General features: G+C 41.8%; 1 protein-coding gene across 3 annotated transcripts in view; it reads left to right on the top strand.

The window, feature by feature from the left end:
* Positions 1-20,578, top strand: part of srsf11 (serine and arginine rich splicing factor 11) — a 30,304-nt gene extending 9,726 nt beyond the window's left edge. For all 3 annotated transcript variants that reach the window (XM_055641896.1, XM_055641898.1, XM_055641897.1), the window contains 9 exons: positions 3,423-3,521; positions 5,695-5,741; positions 9,026-9,153; positions 11,020-11,101; positions 16,206-16,334; positions 16,480-16,563; positions 17,720-17,839; positions 19,359-19,512; positions 19,686-20,578. In XM_055641896.1, coding sequence (XP_055497871.1) covers positions 3,423-3,521; positions 5,695-5,741; positions 9,026-9,153; positions 11,020-11,101; positions 16,206-16,334; positions 16,480-16,563; positions 17,720-17,839; positions 19,359-19,512; positions 19,686-19,889 — 1,047 coding nt within the window. In that variant the 3' untranslated portion in view covers positions 19,890-20,578. The remainder of the gene's footprint in view (positions 1-3,422; positions 3,522-5,694; positions 5,742-9,025; positions 9,154-11,019; positions 11,102-16,205; positions 16,335-16,479; positions 16,564-17,719; positions 17,840-19,358; positions 19,513-19,685) is intronic.
* The last annotated feature ends 1,427 nt before the right edge of the window (positions 20,579-22,005 follow it).

Below are 22,005 nucleotides of genomic sequence, written 5' to 3'. Positions count from 1 at the left end.
GGAGCGGCTCCTTTGGATGGTCGAGTGGGGGCTGCAGTCTCTCGCACTGCATGTGCCGGTGGGGCGCGATCTCTTCCTCACTGTGGAGGTGAGGAAGAGACCGGGGGGGGGGGGGGGGCGACTCTCTTATGGAGGGGCCTCCACTGATACCGCTCCTGCCGTCGGGTGGTGGTACGGACTGAAATAAGAAAAAATATAAAGACATATTAAAAAGGAAAAAAAAGTCAGACTGGTCGGGAGGCGACAAAATGACTGGGGGGGTGTTATCGGCTTCAATACAGAGGTGGGGGGGGGGGGGAGAAGAGGCAGCTGGGCCACATAACTCGCAGCACGTGGAAAACTGACCAGCTGGCCGCAAGTAGCAGAGGCAGCTCGTGGAAAACAGTGCCCCTGCGCATTGAAAATTCTGCGCAGCTTGTCGCGAGGAGCAAAGGCATTGTGACGTCATCCAGCTTGCTTCAGCACGCTTGATTTTAAAAATATGTCAGATTGGTGAACAGTTTTAGTTTAAAAAAAACTCGGGAAATAATGAATCAAATTTTCAGATGGGGTGATTTTTGAAATTATGAGGTAATCTCTACCGGAATATGTAAAAACCTCACCATTAGCGCTTTTGGGTTTTGGAGAAGATGTGATTCGCAAGCGAACTAACGAAAGATCAGATCAGAGTTTTATAAGTATATACTAGATCAAGTGGAGACCCATTGGGTCTGTTCCCCCAGCGCGGGGTGGGGTGACAGCGACATGCGGCTTCACACACACTGGCTATCTCCCCCTTGCACACGCTAACTGCCTCCTTGATATTGTGGCGGGGACTGGCAGGAGTCCAGCCAAAAACTAGTCGGACACGGGTTGTGTGCTCTAGACGTATTTATTCTTCTGCATACAGCTCCCTACTCAGCTGACACGGGCGTTGCCCGGCCTTAAATAACAACTCTGATACCGACCCCGTGACTCGCGCCTCCCCCCACCAAGCCGCTGCCCTCTAGAGCCGTTGGTTCGTCGTGACCCTTCGGTTGCTATCAGGTGCCGCCACAATATTATATTAATATTATTAATTTGCTCCTTTTACCCCATAACCGCCATATCCACTGACGCATAGCCCCCAACCTGCAGGCACGTCTAGAGAGGGATGGTGTGGTAGAGAGTGAGGGCAGAGAGAGAAGGGAGAGACAGAGGGAGAGGGGGGGGTGGGTGAGGGGGGAGCGAGATGGGAGAGAAACATAGAAATTGGGTGCAGGAGTAGGCCATTCGGCCCTTCGAGCCTGCACCGCCATTCAATATGATCATGGCTGATCATCCAACTCAGTATCCCGTACCTGCCTTCTCTCCATACCCCCTGATCCCCTTAGCCACAAGGGCCACATCTAACTCCCTCTTAAATATAGCCAATGAACTGGCCTCAACTACCCTCTGTGGCAGAGAGTTCCAGAGATTCACCACCACTCTGTGTGAAAAAAAAGTTCTTCTCATCTCGGTTTTAAAGGATTTCCCCTTTATCCTTAAGCTGTGACCCCTTGTCCTGGACTTCCCTAACATCGGGAACAATCTTCCTGCATCTAGCCTGTCCAACCCCTTAAGAATTTTGTAAGTTTCTATAAGATCCCCTCTCAATCTTCTAAATTCTAGAGAGTATAAACCAAGTCTATCCAGTCTTTCTTCATAAGACAGTCCTGACATCCCAGGAATCAGTCTGGTGAACCGTCTCTGCACTCCCTCTATGGCAAGAAGGGGGTAGGGGAGTGTGTGGAGGGGGGTTTAGGGGAGGGGGGGGGGGGGAGGGCGAGTGAGTGGGCTGCGAGAAGCAGAGAGAGACAGAACCGGCTTGATTCTGGAAACCTACAGCTGGAATGAGCGGGCGTGCAGAGGAGGGGAGAGGCATGGCTTCACAAGCTGCACTGGCAGCGCGGAGAAAGCTCTTCAGCGCGTGAAAGCCGCTGACCTCGGCATCTGCAGAACAAAGACCCTGTAGTGGAGCGGAGCTGTAGGATCTTTGCTGTAGAACTTTCTCGTTCTTTCTGCGCCTTTTGAAGAACGGGGGGGGGGGTGGATGGGCGAACGTACATCGTGGGAAAATTACGCATGCGCATTGACAGCAGCTGCATTAATCCAGAGCGGGGGATGGGGCCACGAGCAAATTGTGCGGTCAGCAGCTGGGCAGCCTTTATATATTTTTTAAATGTCAGTTTGGTGATAAATGTTAGTAAATATCTCGGGAAATAATTCACCAAATTTGTAGAGTGGATTTTTGAAATAAGGAAAATTTCTACCAGAAGATGTAAACATTTCACTGTTATTGTAACGTCCAGCTGGGCAGCGGTCAAATTTTAGAATGTCAGATTGGTCAACAATTTTAATTAAAAAGTCATTAAAATAATGTACCAAATGTACAGAGGAGTGTGTTTCTAAAATCACAAGGAAAATCTCTACTGAAATATGTAAACATTTCCCCAATTCGGCGGGGACAGCAAAAAGCAGCGGGGGAGCAGCTGATCTGTGCCTTGTGACAGCGCTGGGCTGGTGGGGGGGTGGAGGAGAGCCGGGCGGCAGCAGCGAAGAACGCTAGCAAAATGTGAAAAATCTCGGCGTTGTAGTGAATGTAAAAGTGAATTAGCTAGCAAAATGGAAAAAATCACGGAGTTTCAGCGTGTGGTTTTGGCGGACCAAGGAATCAAAGGCCGAATCCGACGCCCACAAATAAACACACACAAACACATAGTTTTAATAGTATATAGAAAGATAGATAGATGGGCTGTGGTAACAACGAGCGCTGACTGGGCTAACATGTTTTAAAAGGTTTGTTTTCTTTAGTGTGCTATGCAATAGGTATTCCAATGTAGGTCAGCTAAAAGCAGTAGGGCATGGATTGTTAAATTGTAATGCTTTAAAGGGAGAATTTAAAGCAAAATATTTGACATTATAAGCTAGCAACAGGGATAAGTATTGTGTTATACACCATACTAGATATAAAGTATTTAATATTTGCATCCTCACTGATATGCTGTATTACGGTAATAACATTGAAAAATACTGACTTTCAGTTAATACTTTAGAACTTGAAATTTGTGACATTTCTTCAAACATGTAAAATGTATTTTTGTCTATTCAGATTCTTAATTTTGCATTTGCACTAAACTATTGGTGTTCATTTGTTCATGATTTGCTTTAGAAGCAAGGCATTATATGAACAAAACCTGGAATGGTAAGGGAGTTATAGTTAAATTCAACTTCAAGATGGATTTGATTTTTAATTTGGTCGTTTGAGAGCGAGTAATTTGAACATGGTGTACTTTTGCAAAATGTCAAACAGAATTTTGAAGGCAACGTTTTTGTACGTATTGTCACAGTGCTGGCATTAAAACACAAGACTTGTTTTCATGTTTGATTTTTAATGTGAACAATATTTTTTTCCTTTTAACCAGCTCAGCGGCGTTCCTTTGGCTACTCTCGGGAATGTTAATCCCGGCTTGGACCCTACCCTTGCTGCACTTGGATTGCCAGGAGCAAACTTAAATTCCCAGGTAAATACTATGTGACAGCTGTAATGGAATAATATTTATTGCTGCTATTTTGACAATTTGCTATTTGGCACTAAATATTTTACGTTTATTTCTTTGATGCCTGTACCATATTTTCCAGGGGCTTCACAGCTATCCACGCTGTAATTGCTTTTACTTGTGGTCTTTTAAATTTGGAATTTGGGCATATTTGTGGCTGTCTGGCTGCCTGTCTCTGCAATCATTCTGTATTGCGTGCCCGAAGATCATGCCGCGCCTCTAAGCTCACAGTAGAGCTCCGAGGGCCAGAAGCATCTCTGACCCATGTGTCAGTCAACAGCCTCAGTTACCATCAATTTCTGCCACTTTGAACTGGTACAACATATGGGTGCCTTTCACTGGATGGGAGATGATGTATGAGATCATGCTGTAGAAACACCATATATTCATGACCTTAAGTGAAAGTTCCTGCCCAATAAATATTGTTACTTTTACTCATCTTTTTTTGTTTTATTGATTTATTCTGCTGCTTTTAATTTGTTCTGTATTTTCTGCTCAATTTGGTTCCTTTTTCTGCCCTCGCTACTGTACATTCAAGTGTTACCCATAGCATTCGAAAAATTAATGGGAGGGGAGATTACACATGTTCCAGGCCTTTAGAATCCAGAAGAGACGACGTAGCCCCATTTTCTATTCTGTATTACTTCCCTATGGTACTAACATATGTTAATATATGAGCGTTTAACCACACTGCCTATATTGGCTGGAGTTTAGGAGAATGAGGGGGACCTCATTGAAACATTCAGAATAGTGAAAGGCTTGGATTGAGTGGATTTAGAGAGGATGTTTCCACTAGCGGGAGAGTCTAGGACTAGTCATAGCGTCAAAATTAAAGGACTTTCTTTTAGGAAGGAGATGAGGAGGAATTCCTTTAGTCAAGAGGATGGTGAATCTGTGGAATTCTTTGCCTCAGAAGGAGGCAAAGTCTGGATATATTTTAGGGAGAGATAGATAGATTCTTGATTAGAGTCAAGAGTGTTTTATTGGCATATGTCTCAGGGAGGGCAATAAAATTCTTGCTTGCTGCAGCACAACAGAATATGTAAATCTAGTACATAACGGGAGAATGTACTATGGGAGACAGTACAGGAGTCTGAGGTTATGGGGAGAAGGCAGGAGAATGGGGTTAGGAGGGAGAGATAGTCTGCCACGATCGAATGGCGGAGTAGACTTGATGGGTTGAATGGCCTAATTCTACTAACTCTTATGATCTATAGTGGTACACCTTATAAATTAATTGTACCCTTTGAGAAATACTGGAAAAAGATTAATGAAATGTGGTGGAACATACCAAATATGAACAGTGCAATTTATTGCTGCATGCTCAATGTGATTTATTTGGTGGTGGAAATGGCATAATGCAATGTTCTTCATTGTGGCTGCAACCATGGGCCTTGAGGAAACCTCACTGATATATAGTGTGGAATGTCAGGAGGTGTATGTTCAGAATGTGGTCACTGGCCAAATGCTCATGTCAGAGGGCCAGGTGTGCAGGAAGGTGCCCTGATAGGGAGGTTTTTTAGAGCTTGGAAAGAGAGGTTGAGTGAAGGTTTTTTTCCCTTGTATGGTCAGTAGATGAGTGGTTTCAAGTTTAATTTCCTAAATGTTTTATTTTAGAAGCTTACATTACCATAATTTGGTACTTACTCCAGTAGCCTGGACCAAATAATTTTCAAATAGAAATCAAAGATACTGGTAGAAATAAAATAAAAATATATTCAGACAGACAATATATTAATTTTCATTAATTTTTGTTTACAACTTGTGTGAAGTCCCAGGTTTAAAATTACTAGAAGAAATTTACTAAGAACACGTGTCCTATCAATATATAAGAAGGCTGCATTTGTTAGGCTTCACCTTTTCCTTGTGAAAAGTTGTTGCACTCGGGGAAAGTTTGAACTCGTTTTATCGTTGATACTGAAGTTGCAGGATGCACATTATTGGAAATGTAGAGTCACTGTAGAAGATTATTTTTTTATTTTGTTGATGAATTACAGATGTTTGTACTTTTGATGCTCTGCCGTGGAAATTGAAGTTCTTAAGTTCTATAGTGGCATTATATTAGCATCATATTTATCTCTAAAGTACATTACAAATCTCTATCATTGTCTTGTAATGTTTAATGTTATCCATTTAGGTTACAGCAGATCAGCTTTTAAAACTCATCACTCAAGTTGATCCAAAGTAAGTTGTATCATTTTCGCACTTTGTCCTTAGCAAAAATGAAATCCTTGCACATGCCAGCTCATCTTGTAAGAGAAGCTAACAGGCTGCTTATTCCTCACTTGTTTCAGTTTTAAATGCGTAGTATAAGTTCTTGCATGGGAAAGGGGGTGGAAAGCATAATTCTCAAGAAAATCTATATTTTTAATTGTGTAAGTAATACGCATTTGTACTAGTTGGCACCTCTTTACTTTAGGATAGGGAAAATTAGCCATTGTCCCAATTACATTTTGATGATTGCTGATATTATGCATGTATGTATAGCAAAGGCAAGAACAAGATGAGTTGTGAAACCTTCATGATTGAATATGCTGCTGGTGCCATTAAAACATTTTGTTGACATATGGGGAAGCTGTTGGCACAGTGACATTCCAGAGCAGCATTTAGAAACATAGAAAATAGATGCAGGAAGAGGCCATTCGGCCATTCATCGTCCGCAATCAATAACCCGTGCCTGCCTTCTCCCCATTTCCCTTCATTCCACTAGCCCCTAGAGCTCTTATCTAACTCTTAAATCCATCCAGTGATTTGGCCTCCACTGCCCTCTGTGGCAGGGAATTCCACAAATTCACAGCTCTCTGGGTGAAAACGTTTTTTCTCACCTCAGTCTTAAATGGCCTCCCCTTTATTCTAAGACTGCGGCCCCTGGTTCTGGACTCGCCCCACATTGGGAACATTTTTCCTGCATCTAGCTTGTCCAGTCCTTTTATAATTTTATGTGTTTCTATAAGATTCCCCCTCATCCTTCTAAACTCCAGTGAATACAAGCCTAGTCTTTTCAATCTTTCCTCGTATCCTGCCATCCCAGGGATCAATCTCGCTGCACTGCCTCAATCACAAAGATGTCCTTCCTCAAATTAGGAGACAGAAAACTGTACACAATACTTACCAGAGCCCTATACAACTGCAGAAGAACCTCTTTACTCCTGTGCTGAAATCCTCTTTTGTTATGAAGGCCAACATTCCATTAGCGTTCTTCACAGCCTGCTGTACCTGCACGCCAACTTTCGGTGACTGGTGTACAAGGACACCCAGGTCTCACTGTACCTCCCCCTTACCTAACTTAACCCTATTGAGATTATAATCTGCCCCCTTGTTTTTGCCACCAAAGTGGATAACCTCACATTTATCTATATTATACTGCATCTGCCCACTCACTCGACCTGTCCAGGTCACCCTGCAACCTCCTAACATCCCTTTCACAGTTCACACTGCCATCCAGCTTTGTGTCATCCGCAAACTTGCTAGTGTTGCTCCTAATTCCCTCTTCCAAATCATTAATATATATGGTAAACAGTTGCGGCCCCAACACCGAGCCTTGTGGCACTCCACTCGCCACTGCCTGCCATTCTGAAAAGGACCCGTCCACTCCTACTCTTTGTTCCTAGCTGCCAACCAATTTTCTATCCACGTCAACACCCAACCCCCAATACCATGTGCTCTCATTTTAGTCACCAGTCTCCCGTTCGGGACCTTATCAAAGGCTTTCTGAAAGTCAAGATACACCATATCGACTGGCTCCCATTTTATATCCATTTTCGTTGTCACATCCTCAAAAAATTCCAGAAGATTAGTCTAGCATGGTTTTCCTTTCATAAATCCATGCTGACTTGGACTAATCCTTTTACTGCTATCCAAATGCCCCATTACCTCTTTAATAATTGACTCCATCATCTTTCCCACCACCGAAGTCAGGATAACTGGTCTGTAATTCCTCATTTTCTCTCTCGCTCCTTTCTTGAAAAGTGGGATAACATTAGCTATCCTCCAATCCACAGGAACTGATCCTGAATCTATTGAACATTGGAAAATGATCACCAATGCGTCCACTATTTCCAGAGCCACCTCCCTGAGGAGGATGCAGACCATCAGGCCCAGGGGATTTATCATCCTTCAGTCCCATTAGCCTACCCAATACTATTTCTCGCCTAATGAAAATTTATTTCAGTTCCTCTACCCCCTTAGATCCTCTGTCCTCCAGTACTTCTGGGAGATTGTTTGTGTCTTCCTTAGTGAAGACAGATCCGAAGTACCTGTTCAACTCTTCTGCCATTTCCTTGTTCCCCATAATAATTTCACCCGTGTCTGCCTTCAAGGGACCCACATTTGACTTTGCTATTCTTTTTCCCTTAACTTATCTAAAGAAGCTTTTACTGTCCTTCTTTATATTCCTGGCCAGCTTCCCCTCGTACTTCATCTTTTCAGCCCGTATTGCCCGTTTTGTTTACTTCTGTTGTCCTATGAAAGTTTCCCAATCCTCTGTCTTCCGGGTACACTTTGCTGTGTTATACATCTTTTATTTTAGTTTTATTCTATCCCTAACTTCTCTTGTTAGCCACGGTTGCCTCCTACTCTCCTTAGAATCTTTCTTCCTTTTTGGAATGAAATGATCCTGCGTCTTCCGGATTATGCCCAGAAATTCCTGCCACTGCTGTTCCACCGTCATTCCTGCTAGTATCCCTTTCCGGTCTACCTTGGGCAGCTTCTCTCTCATGCCTTCATAGTCCCCTTTGTTCAACTGCATCACTGACACTTCCGATTTAACCTTCTCTTTCTCAAATTGCAGATTAAAACTAATCATATTATGACCACTACCTCCAAGCGGTTCCTTTACCTCGAGTTCTCTTATCAAATTTGGTTCATTGGACAACACTAAATCCAGAATTGCCTTTTCTCTGGTCGGCTCCATTACAAGCTGCTTTTAGAATCCATCTCGGAGGCACTCTACAAACTCTCTTTCTTTGGGTCCTGAAATTGGGTAGATTGGGTTTCCCAGGCTACCTACATATTGAAATGCCCCATCACCACAGTGGCATTACCGTTGTTACATGCCAATTTTAACTCCTGCTGCAACTTACACCCTACAACCGGGCTACTATTTGGGGGTCAGCAAAGGTCCAATAGAAAATATTGGTGTTTTTCTTGTGGGTGTTAATTCTCATTTTTTTTAGATGGCATAATGGTGTGTAGAGATGAGCTGCTTTACGGCCTAGTAATTTGTCAAAGTTTAATTTGCTCAAATGTCCAAGACATCAGTAATCTTATTCATGGGTCTGAAATATTTTAAATTGAGTCACTATGAAGTGATTGTGCAGTCCAAACACAAGCATGAAGTACTCAAACCAGTCTTGTTATTTGGTTGCTAATAATTAACTAATCTTTGAGGAGATGCCACCTGGTAAATATTTTTTAATTACATGAAAATTGGGAACTCATTTATTCATATATGTGTTTTATTTCCTTAGGTTAAACCATGCTTCTGGTGCCATTGTGAGCCCAGCCCTGAAATCTGACACTTCTTCCAAAGACATAGAAGAAGCAATGAAAAGGGTTAAAGAAGCCCAGTCGCTGATCTCAGCGGCCATAGAAACCGGTAATACTACTAGTTCTAATGTCTTGCTTTGAACAATGCCTAATATAGGATTCCTGTGACTAATCATTTTATAACACTTATTGAAAATGGACAACTTTTTCACAAAAAGATTTCTTTTTTATAAATCTGAAAATCTTTAAACGTGGGAGGCAGTTAGTGAATTGAGGGACATTTTTTTAAAGGTTTAAATTCAACGTTTAATCAAAATTAAATTGTCTTAATCTTGACAATATTAAATTACCTGCTTTGTACCCAAGCAGTCTGTTAACAAACATTAAATAAAAGGAATGTTGTACTGTGACAGTTTTACTTAGAGCTCTATTTACATCGAGCTGCAACCTGTCTGCTATATTGTGGTATTTTGACACTGGCTTCCATTTAATGCATTGAGCACATTACTATACCCAATAGTTATGACTGAAGATGTTTAGTGTCATCAACCTTGCAACAGAAATGCCATTATATAAAGACCAATAACAGAAATGTGTGGCAATGCACGGGTCAGGCTGCATCCGTAGAAAGCGAAGCGGTTAACATTTCAGATTGAGTTGAGGTTCCTTCATTAGTTCCAGCATTTTCTGTCCTTTTGGTTTTAGATTTCCTGCACTCTTTTTATCTTGACTGGCGTTCGTTATATGCTATCTATGTTGCTTTTGGTCGAATGGCCGATTTCCATTAAATTTTACAGGCAGTGCAAAGTTAAGGGATGCCAAATTACATTTAAAAGTATAATTTCCATTTTAACACAGACTTTAATTTGAGATTTAAGGTACCAGGTAATTTTTAATCATCACTACATACATTACATGATTGATAAAAGTTTCTCTCAATGGTGCAGCAACTGTATTTTGCAACAATTTCGAATGTTGCAGCGAATGTTACTACAGGTGCACAACCTTTTATCCGAAAGCCTTGGGACCAGACACTTCTCGGATTTCGGAATTTTTCGGATTTCGGAATGGAAGATTTTTAGCATAGATTAGGTAGGTAGCGCGGGCAGCTTGAAAAGTCTGGAGCGGCTGCCTCCTCCCCGGAGACCGGGGAATCATTGTAAATGATTCCCTGGTCTCCAAATCCAGTGCCGCCCGCAGCCCCAGCTCCGCAATGTTGGGAGTCGGCGGCGTCGCTGCGTTGGGATACCAGCGGGGAGCGGGCAATGCCTTACCGGGTCGCCGTGCGGTAAGCTCCAGAGCGCTGTGGCCGCCGACACACAACATCGCGGAGCTGGGGTTGCGGGCGGCGCTGGATTTGGAGCGCCGCGCAGCCAGGGGTAGAGTTGCCGGGGTCGGAGCTCCAAACGGCGCCGCCCGCGGCCGGACGCCCACAGCCCCCAGCTCCGCGATGTTGGGAGTCGGTGGCCACAGCGCTCCGGAGCTTACTGCACGGTGACCCGGTAAGGCATTGCCCGCTCCCCGCCTCTCCGACCAGGTAGGGGACTAAGAATTAAAGTTCACCCCCCCCCCCCCCCCCCTTCACATAAAAGCCCTCCAAACTAACTGACTAACATTTAAGCAATGATTTACAGATGTTTAAGTGTCTCCCCGGTCTCCGGGGAGGAGGCAGCCGCTACAGTGGTACAGACCTGGGTTGACCGTGGGTCGTTTCGGGTCAAGTTTTGGCGCCAAACGCGAGCTTTGGTGTGCAGACGACATCCTGGAAAAAATGTCCGGTTTTCGGAGCTTTTCGGTTTCCGGAACTCCGGATAAAAGGTTGTGCACCTGTACTGCTTTTGTTACTTAATCCAACCCACAGTATGTTCAGTTCATTCCACAAAAACCTGTTTGTACTTTTGATACCAGTTTCTCTCTCGCCTAAATACACCATCGCTGTGTATATTTTTCTTAATTTCTACATTTTGTTTTTCAGAAAAAAAGGATGACAAAAGGAAACATTCTAGATCGCGATCTCGTTCACGCAGGCGGCGCTCTCGTTCCCGTTCAAGGCACAGGTGAGAAATTAACATTTCTTTTGGAAAAGGTATATAAGACATTATTCAAGTTGGACAAATCAAGACGTGCATTGTCCTGAGGATTTAATGCTATATACATTAGTTTGAAGTCAATGAAAATATAGTTTTAAGAATGAAAAATATTGATAACCATATTCTAATAATTTGGGGCCTGCCCAAATAGGTTTTCTTTATAAATTGTGGAAAGTGTAAAAAGGTGCAGCACAGAATACAGCATATATATCAAATTTTTATTCTCAACATATATTTTCTTTGCTGTTGTTACCCTGAACAGCCATCATGTAATAGGAAAATAGGTGCAGGAGGAAGCCATTCGGCCCTTCGAGCCAGCATCGCCATTCACTGTGATCATGGCTGATCGTCCCCAATCAATGACCTAGTTTTAACAACCTTTTCTACTAAGTAGAAACAAAGAACCGCAGATGCTGGTTAATACACAAGGACACAAAGTGCTGGAGTAATGCAGCATCCCTGGAGAACATGGATAGGCGATGTTTCGGGTCGAGACGAAACCAATCCAATCCGTTCATCTGCATTTGGTCCATTATTCCTTAACATGTCAAGTGCTGTCAAGCTCTTGCAACATATCCCAATTTGATGTTGTGCGTCATCTTTTATTTTGATCTCCAGTGGTTTTTCAGCAATTTGAGTAAGAATAGTAAACCAGTTGGCTTGATCTTTCTAGCACAAACCTGCTCACTCCACTGGTCTGGATGCAATCTTATCCAAAACATCCTGGACAAGGCCCAGGCAACAGCAGCGGGGTGTGAATGGTCCACTGACTTCTACCCCTAAAACAACTCTAAGCTTTATCATGCACCAAAGCCTCGCCCAGAGCCTTTCTATCAAAGTTACAAGGATTTTTTTTTTTAATTGTGAATGGCTCTGACTTTTGAGAATCAATTAAACACAATAAATGTCAACTGAAGCACGTTTTAAATGAATACCGTTAACCAAATTACAATTACTTTGAAACAAATAAGTTGCCCTTTCCCATAAACCTGATAATTCCTATTAAAATATATTGTCTTGTGCACCTGGAGTCATGTCCAAGCTGTTGAAGGATCCAAGAGTTTATTTTCAGTGTAAATATTGGTGAGTCTGGTAGTGGAACATTAGACATACAATGCCTAGTATTATTTAGTAACTATTGGCCTTCTGCATTTCGGTGCACATTTAGGTTTATAATTTGCTATCTTATCTGTTTCCAGTAACCTGACTGTGCTGTCTTTTCACTGTCAAGTTCATGAGCATCCTTTATTTGGGTGTTTGGGTCAAGTTTGTCATACAGCAGGGAAATGGGCCCTTCACCCCAACTTATCCATGCTGTCCAAAATACCCCATATAAGCTATTTCCATTTGACCCATATCTCTCTAAACATTTCCTATCTATATACCTGTCCAAATGTCTTTTTTTAATTATGTTACAGTATTCTGTCAACTACCTACTCTGGCAGCTCATTCCATATACCCACCCACCCTTTGAGTGGAAAATGTCAGGTTCTTATTAAATCTTTCACCTCCCACCTTAAATCTCAGAGTAAAAGATTAGTCTATATACAGTGCCCTCCATTATGTTTTGGACAAAGATCCATTATTTATTTATTTGCCTCTACTCCACAATTTGAGATTTGTAATAGAAAAAAAATCACATGTGGTTAAAGTGCACACTGTCAGATTTTATTAAAGGATATTTTCATACATTTTTGGTTTCACCATGGATAATTTACAGCTGTGTTTATACAGAGTCTCTCCATTTCAGGGCACCATAATGTTTGGGACATGGCTTTACAGGTGTTTGATTTATCTGGTGTGTTTAATTGCCACATGTAAGGAATGTGGCAATTAAAACACACTCGGCACCTAGTCTTTCCTCCAGTCTTTCCATCACCTTTTGGAACTTTTATTGCTGTTCATCAACATGAGGACCAAAGTTGTGCCAATGAAAGTCAAAGAAGCTATTATGAGACTGAGAAACAAGAATAAAACTGATAGACATCAACAAAACTTTAGCAAAATAAACTGTTTGGAACATCATTAAGAAGAAAGAGCACTGGTGAGCTTACTAATTGCAAAAGGACTGGCAGACCAAGGAAGACCTCCACAGCTGATGACGGAAGAATTCTCTATAGTAAGAAACCCCCCCCCCAAACACCTGTCCGACAGATCAGAAACACTCTTCAGGAGTCAGGTGTGATTTTGTCAATGACAAATTTCCGCAGAAGACTTAATGAACAGAAATACAGAGGCTACACTGCAAGGTGCAAACCACTGGTTAGCTGCAAAAATAGGATGACCAGGTTACAGTTTTACAAGAAGTACTTAAAAGAGCAAGCACCGTTCTGGAAAAAGGTCTTGTGGACAGATGAGACGAAGATTAACTTATATCAGAGTGATGGTAGGAGCAAAGTATGGAGGCGAGAAGGAACTGCCCAAGATCCAAAGCATACCACCTAATCTGTGAAACACGGTGGTGGGGGTGTTATGGCCTGGGTATGAATGGCTGCTGAAGGTACTGGGTCACTTATCTTCATTGATGATACAACTGCTGATGGTAGTAGCATAATGAATTCTGAAGTGTGTAGACACATCCTATCTGCTCAAAAGTTCAAACAAATACCTCAAAACTCATTGGCCAGCGGCTCATACTACAGCAAGACAATGATCCCAAACATACTGCTAAAGCAACAAAGGGGCTTTTGAAAGCTAAAAAATGGTCAATTCTTGAGTGGCCAAGTCAATCGCCCGATCTGAACCCAATTGAGCATGCCTTTTATATGAAGAGAAAACTGAAGGGGACTAGCCCCCAAAACAAGCATCTAAAGATGGCTGCAATACAGGCCTGGCAGAGCATCACCAGAGAAGACACCCAGCAACTGGTGGTGTCCATGAATCGCAGACTTCAAGCAATCATTGCATGCAAACGATATGCAACAAAGTACTAAACATGACTCGTTTCATTTACATGACATTACTAAATCCCAAACTTAATGGTGCCATGAAATGTATAAACATTGTTGTAATTTCTACATGGTTAAACAAAAATATCAGATTTTAATAAAGGCCATTATTATACAATGTGCACTTTAACCACATGTGATTTTTTTTTTTTCTATTACAAATCTCAAATTGTGGAGTACAATAGATAATGGTCAATGGGTGCAGGAGTAGGCCATTTGGCCCTTCGAGCCAGCACCGCCATTCAATGTGATCATGGCTGAACATCCCCAATGAGTACGCCGTTCGTGCCTTCTCCCCATATCCCATGACTACGCTATTTTTTAGAGCCCTATCTAGCTCTCTCTTGAAAGCATCCAGAGAACCTGCCTCCACCGCCCTCTGAGGCAGAGAATTCCACAGACTCGCCACTCTCTGTGAGAAAAAGTGTTTCCTCGTCTCTGTTCTAAATGACTTGCTCCTTATTCTTAAACTGGCCCCTGGTTCTGGACTCCCCCAACATCGGGAACATGTTTCCTGCCTCTAGCGTGTCCAAACCCTTAACAATCTTATATGTTTCAATGAGATACCCTCTCATCCTTCTAAACTCCAGAGTGTACAAGCCCAGCTACTCCATTCTCTCAGCATATGACAGTCCCGCCATCCCGGGAATTAACGCTGTAAACCTACGCTGCACTCACTCAATAGCAAGAATGTCCTTCCTCAAATTAGTGGACCAAAACTGCACACAATATTCCAGGTGTGGTCTCACTAGGACTCTGTACAACTGCAGAAGGACCTCTTTGCTCCTATATTTGATTCCTCTTGTTATAAAGGCCAACATGCCATTCGCTTTCTTCACTGCCTGCTGTTCCTGCATGCTTACTTTCATAGACTGATGTACAAGGACCCCCAGATCCCGTTGTACTTCCCCTTTTCCCAACTTGACGCCATTTAGATAGTAATCTGCCTTCCTGTTTTTGCTGCCTGCCATTCTGAAAGGGACCCATTAATCCCTACTCTTTGTTTCCTGTCTGCCAACCACTTCTCTATTCTTGTCAGCACTCTACCCCCAAAACCATGTGCCCTAATTTTGCCCACTATCTCTAACCTTATCAAATGCTTTCTGAAAGTGCAGGTACACTACATCCACTGGCTCTTCCTTGTCCATTTTCCTAGTTACAACTTCAAATAAATTCCAGCAGATTAGTCAAGCATGATTCCCCCTTCGTAAAGCCATGCTGACTCGGACCGATCCTGTTACTGCTATCCAAATGTTCGGCTATCTCATCTTTTATAATTGACTCCAGCATCTCCCCACCACCGATGTCAAGCTAACTGGTCTATAATTCCCTGTTTTCTCTCTCCCGCCTTTTTAAAAAAGAAACTGGCAAATAAATAAATGACGGGTCTTTGTCCCAAACATTATGGAGGGCAATGTGCTCCAAGGAATAAAGCCCCGGCTTAAATCATCTCTGCAATCTTTTCATTGAATGTCATCCTTCAGATAAAAGGGTGATCAAAACTGAACATAATACTCCAAAGGAAGACACAAAGTGCTGGAATAACTCAGCAGGTCAGCCAGCATCTTAGGAGAATGTGGTTTCAGGTCGGGGCCCTTTAGACTCAATACTCATCAACATATTGTCCAACTGTAACATAATATGCAAACTTCAATACTCAATGCTCTGACTGATGAAAGGGAATATACAAAAAGTCTTCTTTACCATCTCTATTACCCTGTGACGCCACTTTCAGGGAACTGTGTACCAGTACTCCTAGATCCCTCTACTCTACAACATTCCCCAGGGCCCTCCCATTCACTGGGAGGGTCCTACTCAGGTTTGGCTTCCTCGAATACACCTCGTACTTATCTGCATTTAACTCCATTAGCTATTCCTCGGCCCACTTGCCCGACTGCTGCACTTCCTGATTATCGTCTATGATGCCACCTACTTTAGTGGCATCTGAAACTCGCAGATTGCACCTTGCACATTCTCAACTAAATCGTTGATATAAACCACAAATTTATAGGGGCCCAGCACTGATCCCTGGGGAACACCACTAATCATTGGCTTTTAAAACATAATTGTTTTACATGTATATTATTTTTCTGAGTACTCACGAAAGTGCATTTTTATTACAGGCGTTCCAGAAGTAGATCTAGAAGACGTTCACATTCAAAGTCAAGGAGCAGGCGACGATCACGGAGTCCGAGACGAAGAAGATCTCGTTCAAGGGAGCGAAGGAGATCTCGAAGTGTATCAAAGTCAAGGTTGTTTTTTTGCAGTTTCCTTATCATGCCTTTTTAAAATATTACTGAATTGGTACATTTTTTTAAATGGCTGTGTATAGTTAAATTATGTTTGATTGCAAGTCACTTTTGAGCATGAATTTTATAGTTCTTGGACACTTTTTAGGGAAAAAAAGAAAGAAGAGAAGAAAAGATCCAAAACCCCCCCGAAAAGCTACAGCACAGCCAGGCGATCACGCAGCCCCAGCAGGTATGTATGTACTTTATAGAAAGATGCTTGTGTTCTGGAGATGTTGGTGAAGAGAAAGCAGATATTTCCATTTCCTTCTCCAGTTTAGTTGGTCTCTGGTCTGTGCAGCACTTGGGAAATCGAAGCAAAAGGGCATTACCAAGACATTTGTTACAACAGAAAACAACTGCTGTTTGGAATAGGATATTATGTCTTCAGCGTAATGTGGTGTTCAGTTTGAATGGTATTTTGTCATCAAAATACAATGCTGAGAAATTATATTCTGCATTCTGATATCTTTCTCTTCGCTCTACCTTTTGTGTTTGGCTTGTATTCCAGATTTCATTTGATTGGATAGCATGCAAACAAAAGCTTTTCACTGTACCTTGCCACACATGTTACCAATAAACCTAAACAATTTTAGTGTGTGCTTTTAAAGAGAGCAATATTCATCAAAATGCCACCTTTCATAAAGTTTGTAAAAAAAATGTGGTATCTGACTCCCTTCGCTTTCTGCTGATATCCGATTCCCTTCACTTTCTGACCTAGCTTTTAAATTCAGAATATTTTTGAAATGAGGATTTAATGCAGTAATACAGAAGTGGAGCTACTCAATTGGAGATTGAAGTTTATAGACAATAGGTGCAGGAGTAGACCATTCGGCCCTTCGAGCCAGCTTTAAGAGCTCTATCTGACTCTTGAAAGCATCCAGAGAACTGGCCTCAACTGCCGTCTGAGGCAGAGAATTCCACAGACTCGTGACTGTGTGGAAATAGTATTTCCTCATCTCCGTTCTAAATGGCTTACCCCTTATTCTTAAAATGTGGCCCCTGGTTCTGGACTCCCCCAACATCAGGAACATGTTTCCTGCCTCTAGCGTATCCAAACCATTAATAATCTTAAATGTCAATAAGACCCCCCCCCCATCCTAAATTCCAGAGTATACAAGCCCAGCCACTTCATTCTATCAACATATGACAGTCCCGAAATTAAACCATTGACATTAGTTTCTATTATTATTCCTAGATTTACTTTTGCAACATTTCTCTAACAAGTGTAGCAGTTTTTAAAGCTGTCTTGTTGCAAGAACATTTGATAGTTTTAAAAGTCTCGTCACAGTAGATAATTAAACAAATTATTGAATTGCGTAATCAAGATACTTCCTTTGCTTTGTCAGAGACAGAGAACGAGAGCGAGAAAGAGAACGAAGACGTAGAAGAAGTAGATCAATTACCAGATCTCCAAAGAAGTCACGATCACCCAAGCGCAAACTCTCGCGGTCACCATCTCCTCGAAGGTATTTTTTTTTTTTTAAGATCTAGACTTAGACACAGTTCCGTACAATGTATGTTAACAGTTTATGACAGCAAATTTTGGTAAGTTATCGATTTTTTTGTGGTCTGGGTTACCAATGGAATTGTTCATTGTCAGACAATACTGGATAGCAGTCATGTTTAAGAAGGATCTGCAGATGCTGGAACAATCGAAGGTAGACAAAAATGCTGGAGAAGCTCAGCGGGTGAGGCAGCATCAATGGAGCGAAGGAATGGGTGATGTTTCCGGTCGAGACCCTTCTTCAGGTGGAGGGGCAGGAAGAAGAAAGGGGGGAAGGGGGAGACATTGGTCTGTGGGAGAGCTGGGAAGGGGAAAGAGGGAGAAAGCAAAGACTACCTGAAATGGGAGAAGTCAATGTTCATACAGCTGGGGTGTAAACTACCCAAGCGAAATATGCTCCAATTTACTCACCCTGGCCATGGAGGAGGCCCAGGACAGAAAGGTCGAATTTGGAATGGGAGGGGCAGTTGAACTGCTGAGCCACCGGGAAACCAATTTGGTTATTGCAAACGGAGCGGAGGTGTTGGGTGAAGCGATCGTCAAGCCTACGCTTGGTCTCACCAATGTAGAGCCGTTGATACCTAGAGCAACGGATGCAATAGATGAGGATAGTAGTCATGTAAGCTGATACTTCAGTGCCGCATTATAGAAATCTTCAAAAATGAAACACTAATGAAAACTTTTCTCAAGAAAGGAACGCGGCAAAAGAGTTGAAACTATAGGCTGGTTAACCTGATCAGTGATTGGTGATATTTTGGAGTCCTTTAGCCTGCTGGTACTGGATTCACAAAAGGTGAATTTGCAAGTTGAATCAGTAAGGAAGGCAACTGCAATGTTGGTATTCGTTGCGAGAGCACAAATATAAAAGTGGGAATGCAATGCTGGGGCTTTATAAGGCACTGGTCAGAGTGCCATTGGAATATTGTGAACAATTTGGGCCCCATATCTGAGGAGAAATGTGCTGGTGTTGGAGAGGGTCCAGAGGAGGTTTACAAGAATGATCCAGGGGATGATTAGGTTAACGAATTGTGTATTTGAAGGCTCTGGCCCTGTACTCGGAGTTTAGAAGATGGAGAGAGGACCTTATTGAAACTTCCCGAAGAGTGAAAGGCCTGGATAGAGTGGATGGAGAGAAGATATTTCCACTAATGGAAGAGTCTAGGTCTAGGACCAGAGGGCACAGCATCAGAATAAAAGGATGTACTTTTAGAAGGGTAATGAGGAGGAACTATTTTAGTCAGAGGGTGGCAGATCTGTTGAATTCATTGGCACAGGCTACTGTGGAGGCCAAGTCATTGGGTTTGTTTTAAAGTGGAGATTGGCATGTTTTTAATTAGTACACGTTTTAATTAGGAAGGTTATGGGGAGAATGGGGTTGAGAGGGAAAGATGGGGCCGAATGGTATAATCCTGCTTCTATGACTTATGAACGTTTAAAATTTAATTATGAGAATATATGTTTGAAGATGATTTATTTTCCAGGCATAAGAAAGAAAAGAAGAAGGACAAAGACCGGGACCGAAGCCGTGAAGTAGAGGAGAGGGAGAGGTCGTCTAGCAAAAAGAAGAAGAGCAAAGATAAGGAGCGGGAGAAAGAGAGGGAAAAAAAGGCCGAAAGTGAGAAAGGAGATGTGAAGGTAAGTTTGGAACTATATATATATATGGCTTTTAGTTAGAAAGCAAAGAACATCTTTAATTGTGTACCATTTTTATCCTTCTGTTCCATGGGGCATGTGAATATTAAAGCAGATAGATGCTTTTTACGTGGGTTGGTTTATTCAATTTGATATGGCATCCTGCACTTGCACAGGTGACAAGAGATTATGATGAAGAGGAACAAGGATATGACAGTGAAAAAGAGAAAAAGGAAGAACAGAATGTTTCTGAATCTGGGACGTCCCCAAAACTGAAAGAGTTGGCACAAGCAACTGACAAGGGAAGCACAGATATTGTGAAAGAGTCAAAAGTCAATGGTGACGATCATCATGAAGAAGATATGGACATGAGTGAATAAATTTAGTGTAATCTGATTTATATTCCTAATGTGAAGTGATTATTTTTAGCAGTGCTTTCTGTCAGAATTGAAGTGTCACCCTTCTATTATATTTTCTACAGTTACAGAAAGTGGTGACCTTGGCACCTGGCTTCCAACGGTTTGTGAAAAAGGTGTACAGATGACTTGGTTCAGGAAGTGAACTGCACTTCTTATAGCATCAGATTGGTGTGCCAGTAAGAAGCTTTTTTTCTGAAATGTATGCAGGGATCTCCTTTGACAAGAGTAGGAACCTCAGTAATGTGTATTTTTTGTTTAAAGAGACTCAACAAATATTGATGTAGATAGTTACATATCCTATGAGCCTTGTGACTGTAGATTTGAGTTCTGTAGTTTACTGTTTATTTGGCTTTCTTAGTTTTAAGTGACGTCTGCTTTTTGTATGTATCTTTACGAAATAAACTACTTTGGTATTCCCTGCTCTTCAACTTATCACTCGTGTATCGCTCATTGTTCACAAAGGGCATCTGCCCCAACTGGATTTGTTGTGCAACGTCATGTGAGGGGGAAAATAGTTTTCTTTACCTTGATACTGACAGGTCTACCAGGTTAGCAATTTATGGCTGCAATATGTGCCATGGTCTTGTACAGTTTATGAAGAAAATTTGTTTTACATGTAGCTTTCATAATAAAAGCTATTTTAAAGCCTGGCTCAGATCCTTGTTATTTTAACTTAGAATGTGTTTGAGTCTTTAAGAAGGGTGTCTTGTAAAATTTTCAATTCAAATGTCACACTAGCTGTGGGGAAATATTTTAAACTCGCTATTAATATTTGAATGATTTTTACTTTCTACCTCCAATCCTTTTCAGACAGCAGTTTGATGAGTAAAATGGCCAGACCCACAGCTGATTTTTCTACTCCTTGGATTCCAGAAATTATGAACAGTTTGCTATGGCAGAATTCTAACCTTACCTTGACCTGTTTTGAAGAGTATATTACCAATCTGGACCCTGTCATTGCCTCCTTGCAGGCAGAAATATTCTCCCCCACATCTACCTGGACAAACACTTGGTCCAGGCCTACTGTTGCACAGCTGAATTTGAGAATACTCAAGGGGAACCCTCATCGAAACTTAGCAAATAGTTAAATAGTGTAGATATGGAGAGGATGTTTCCACTAGTGGAGGAATTTAGGACCAGAGGTGATATCCTCAGAATTAAAGGACATTCCTTTAGGGTGGAGAAGAGGAGGAATTTCTTTAGTCGGAGGGTGGTGAATCCATGGAATTCAACACCACACAAGGCTGTGGAGGCCAAGTCAGGCAGACAGATAGATTCTTGATTAATACAGTTATCAGGAGTTATGGGGAAAGGGTAGTAGAATGGGGTTAAGAGGGAAATATAGATTGAATGACGGAGTAGACGTGATGGGCCGAATTTAACAGCTTCATAACTTAAGGTTAACCATCTTGTGCAATTAAATAAAGATTACTATTACCTTTTTCTGAGCAATGGAATTAAACATCCAGTTTGTTTTTCTTCTTAAATTGAATACTAAAAACTCCATTTTCAATGTGTCATCTGATAACAAGCTTGATTCTTTCAGGAAATGACACTGGAGCCCAACTTAAATTAGGACTTTATTTCATTTTTTGAAATGGAGAGAACAATGGTGAGGTGTACGCTTAATAATTTCACCAGGAAGGAACCAGACAGACCTTTTGATCTGGATCTCGAGTTTTTTTGATGGAAGCAATATTGGCAGTAAATTGGCTATTGCATAGCAAAAAAGAGTGAGCAATCTGATATGGAATTTAGTGAAGAATAGATCAACATTTGTTAAATGTTTTTTGGTTTTAGTTTATTATTATTGTGTACAAGTGAAAAGCTTTTTTGGTATATGCTATCCCTTCAGCGAAAAGACTATACATACATGATTACAAACAAGCCAACCACAGTGTACAGATACAGGATAAAGGGAAAAATTATTTAAAAGAGCCAAGCAAATGTACTGACTAATAGCAGATCCACTTCTGGGACCAGCACACACTGTTGCCTAGCTTTGATGATATATTTTAGCAGGTTGGGTACTTTTCGGCGCCTCTGTTTCAGGGTGTTAGAGTTAGGGTATGGGTTT

Source organism: Leucoraja erinacea, chromosome 10 (genome assembly GCF_028641065.1).
Source record: "Leucoraja erinacea ecotype New England chromosome 10, Leri_hhj_1, whole genome shotgun sequence".
Lineage (NCBI taxonomy): Eukaryota > Metazoa > Chordata > Chondrichthyes > Rajiformes > Rajidae > Leucoraja > Leucoraja erinaceus.
Note: the sequence above shows the minus strand (reverse complement) of the source record. Positions and strands in the feature narration are given on the sequence as shown.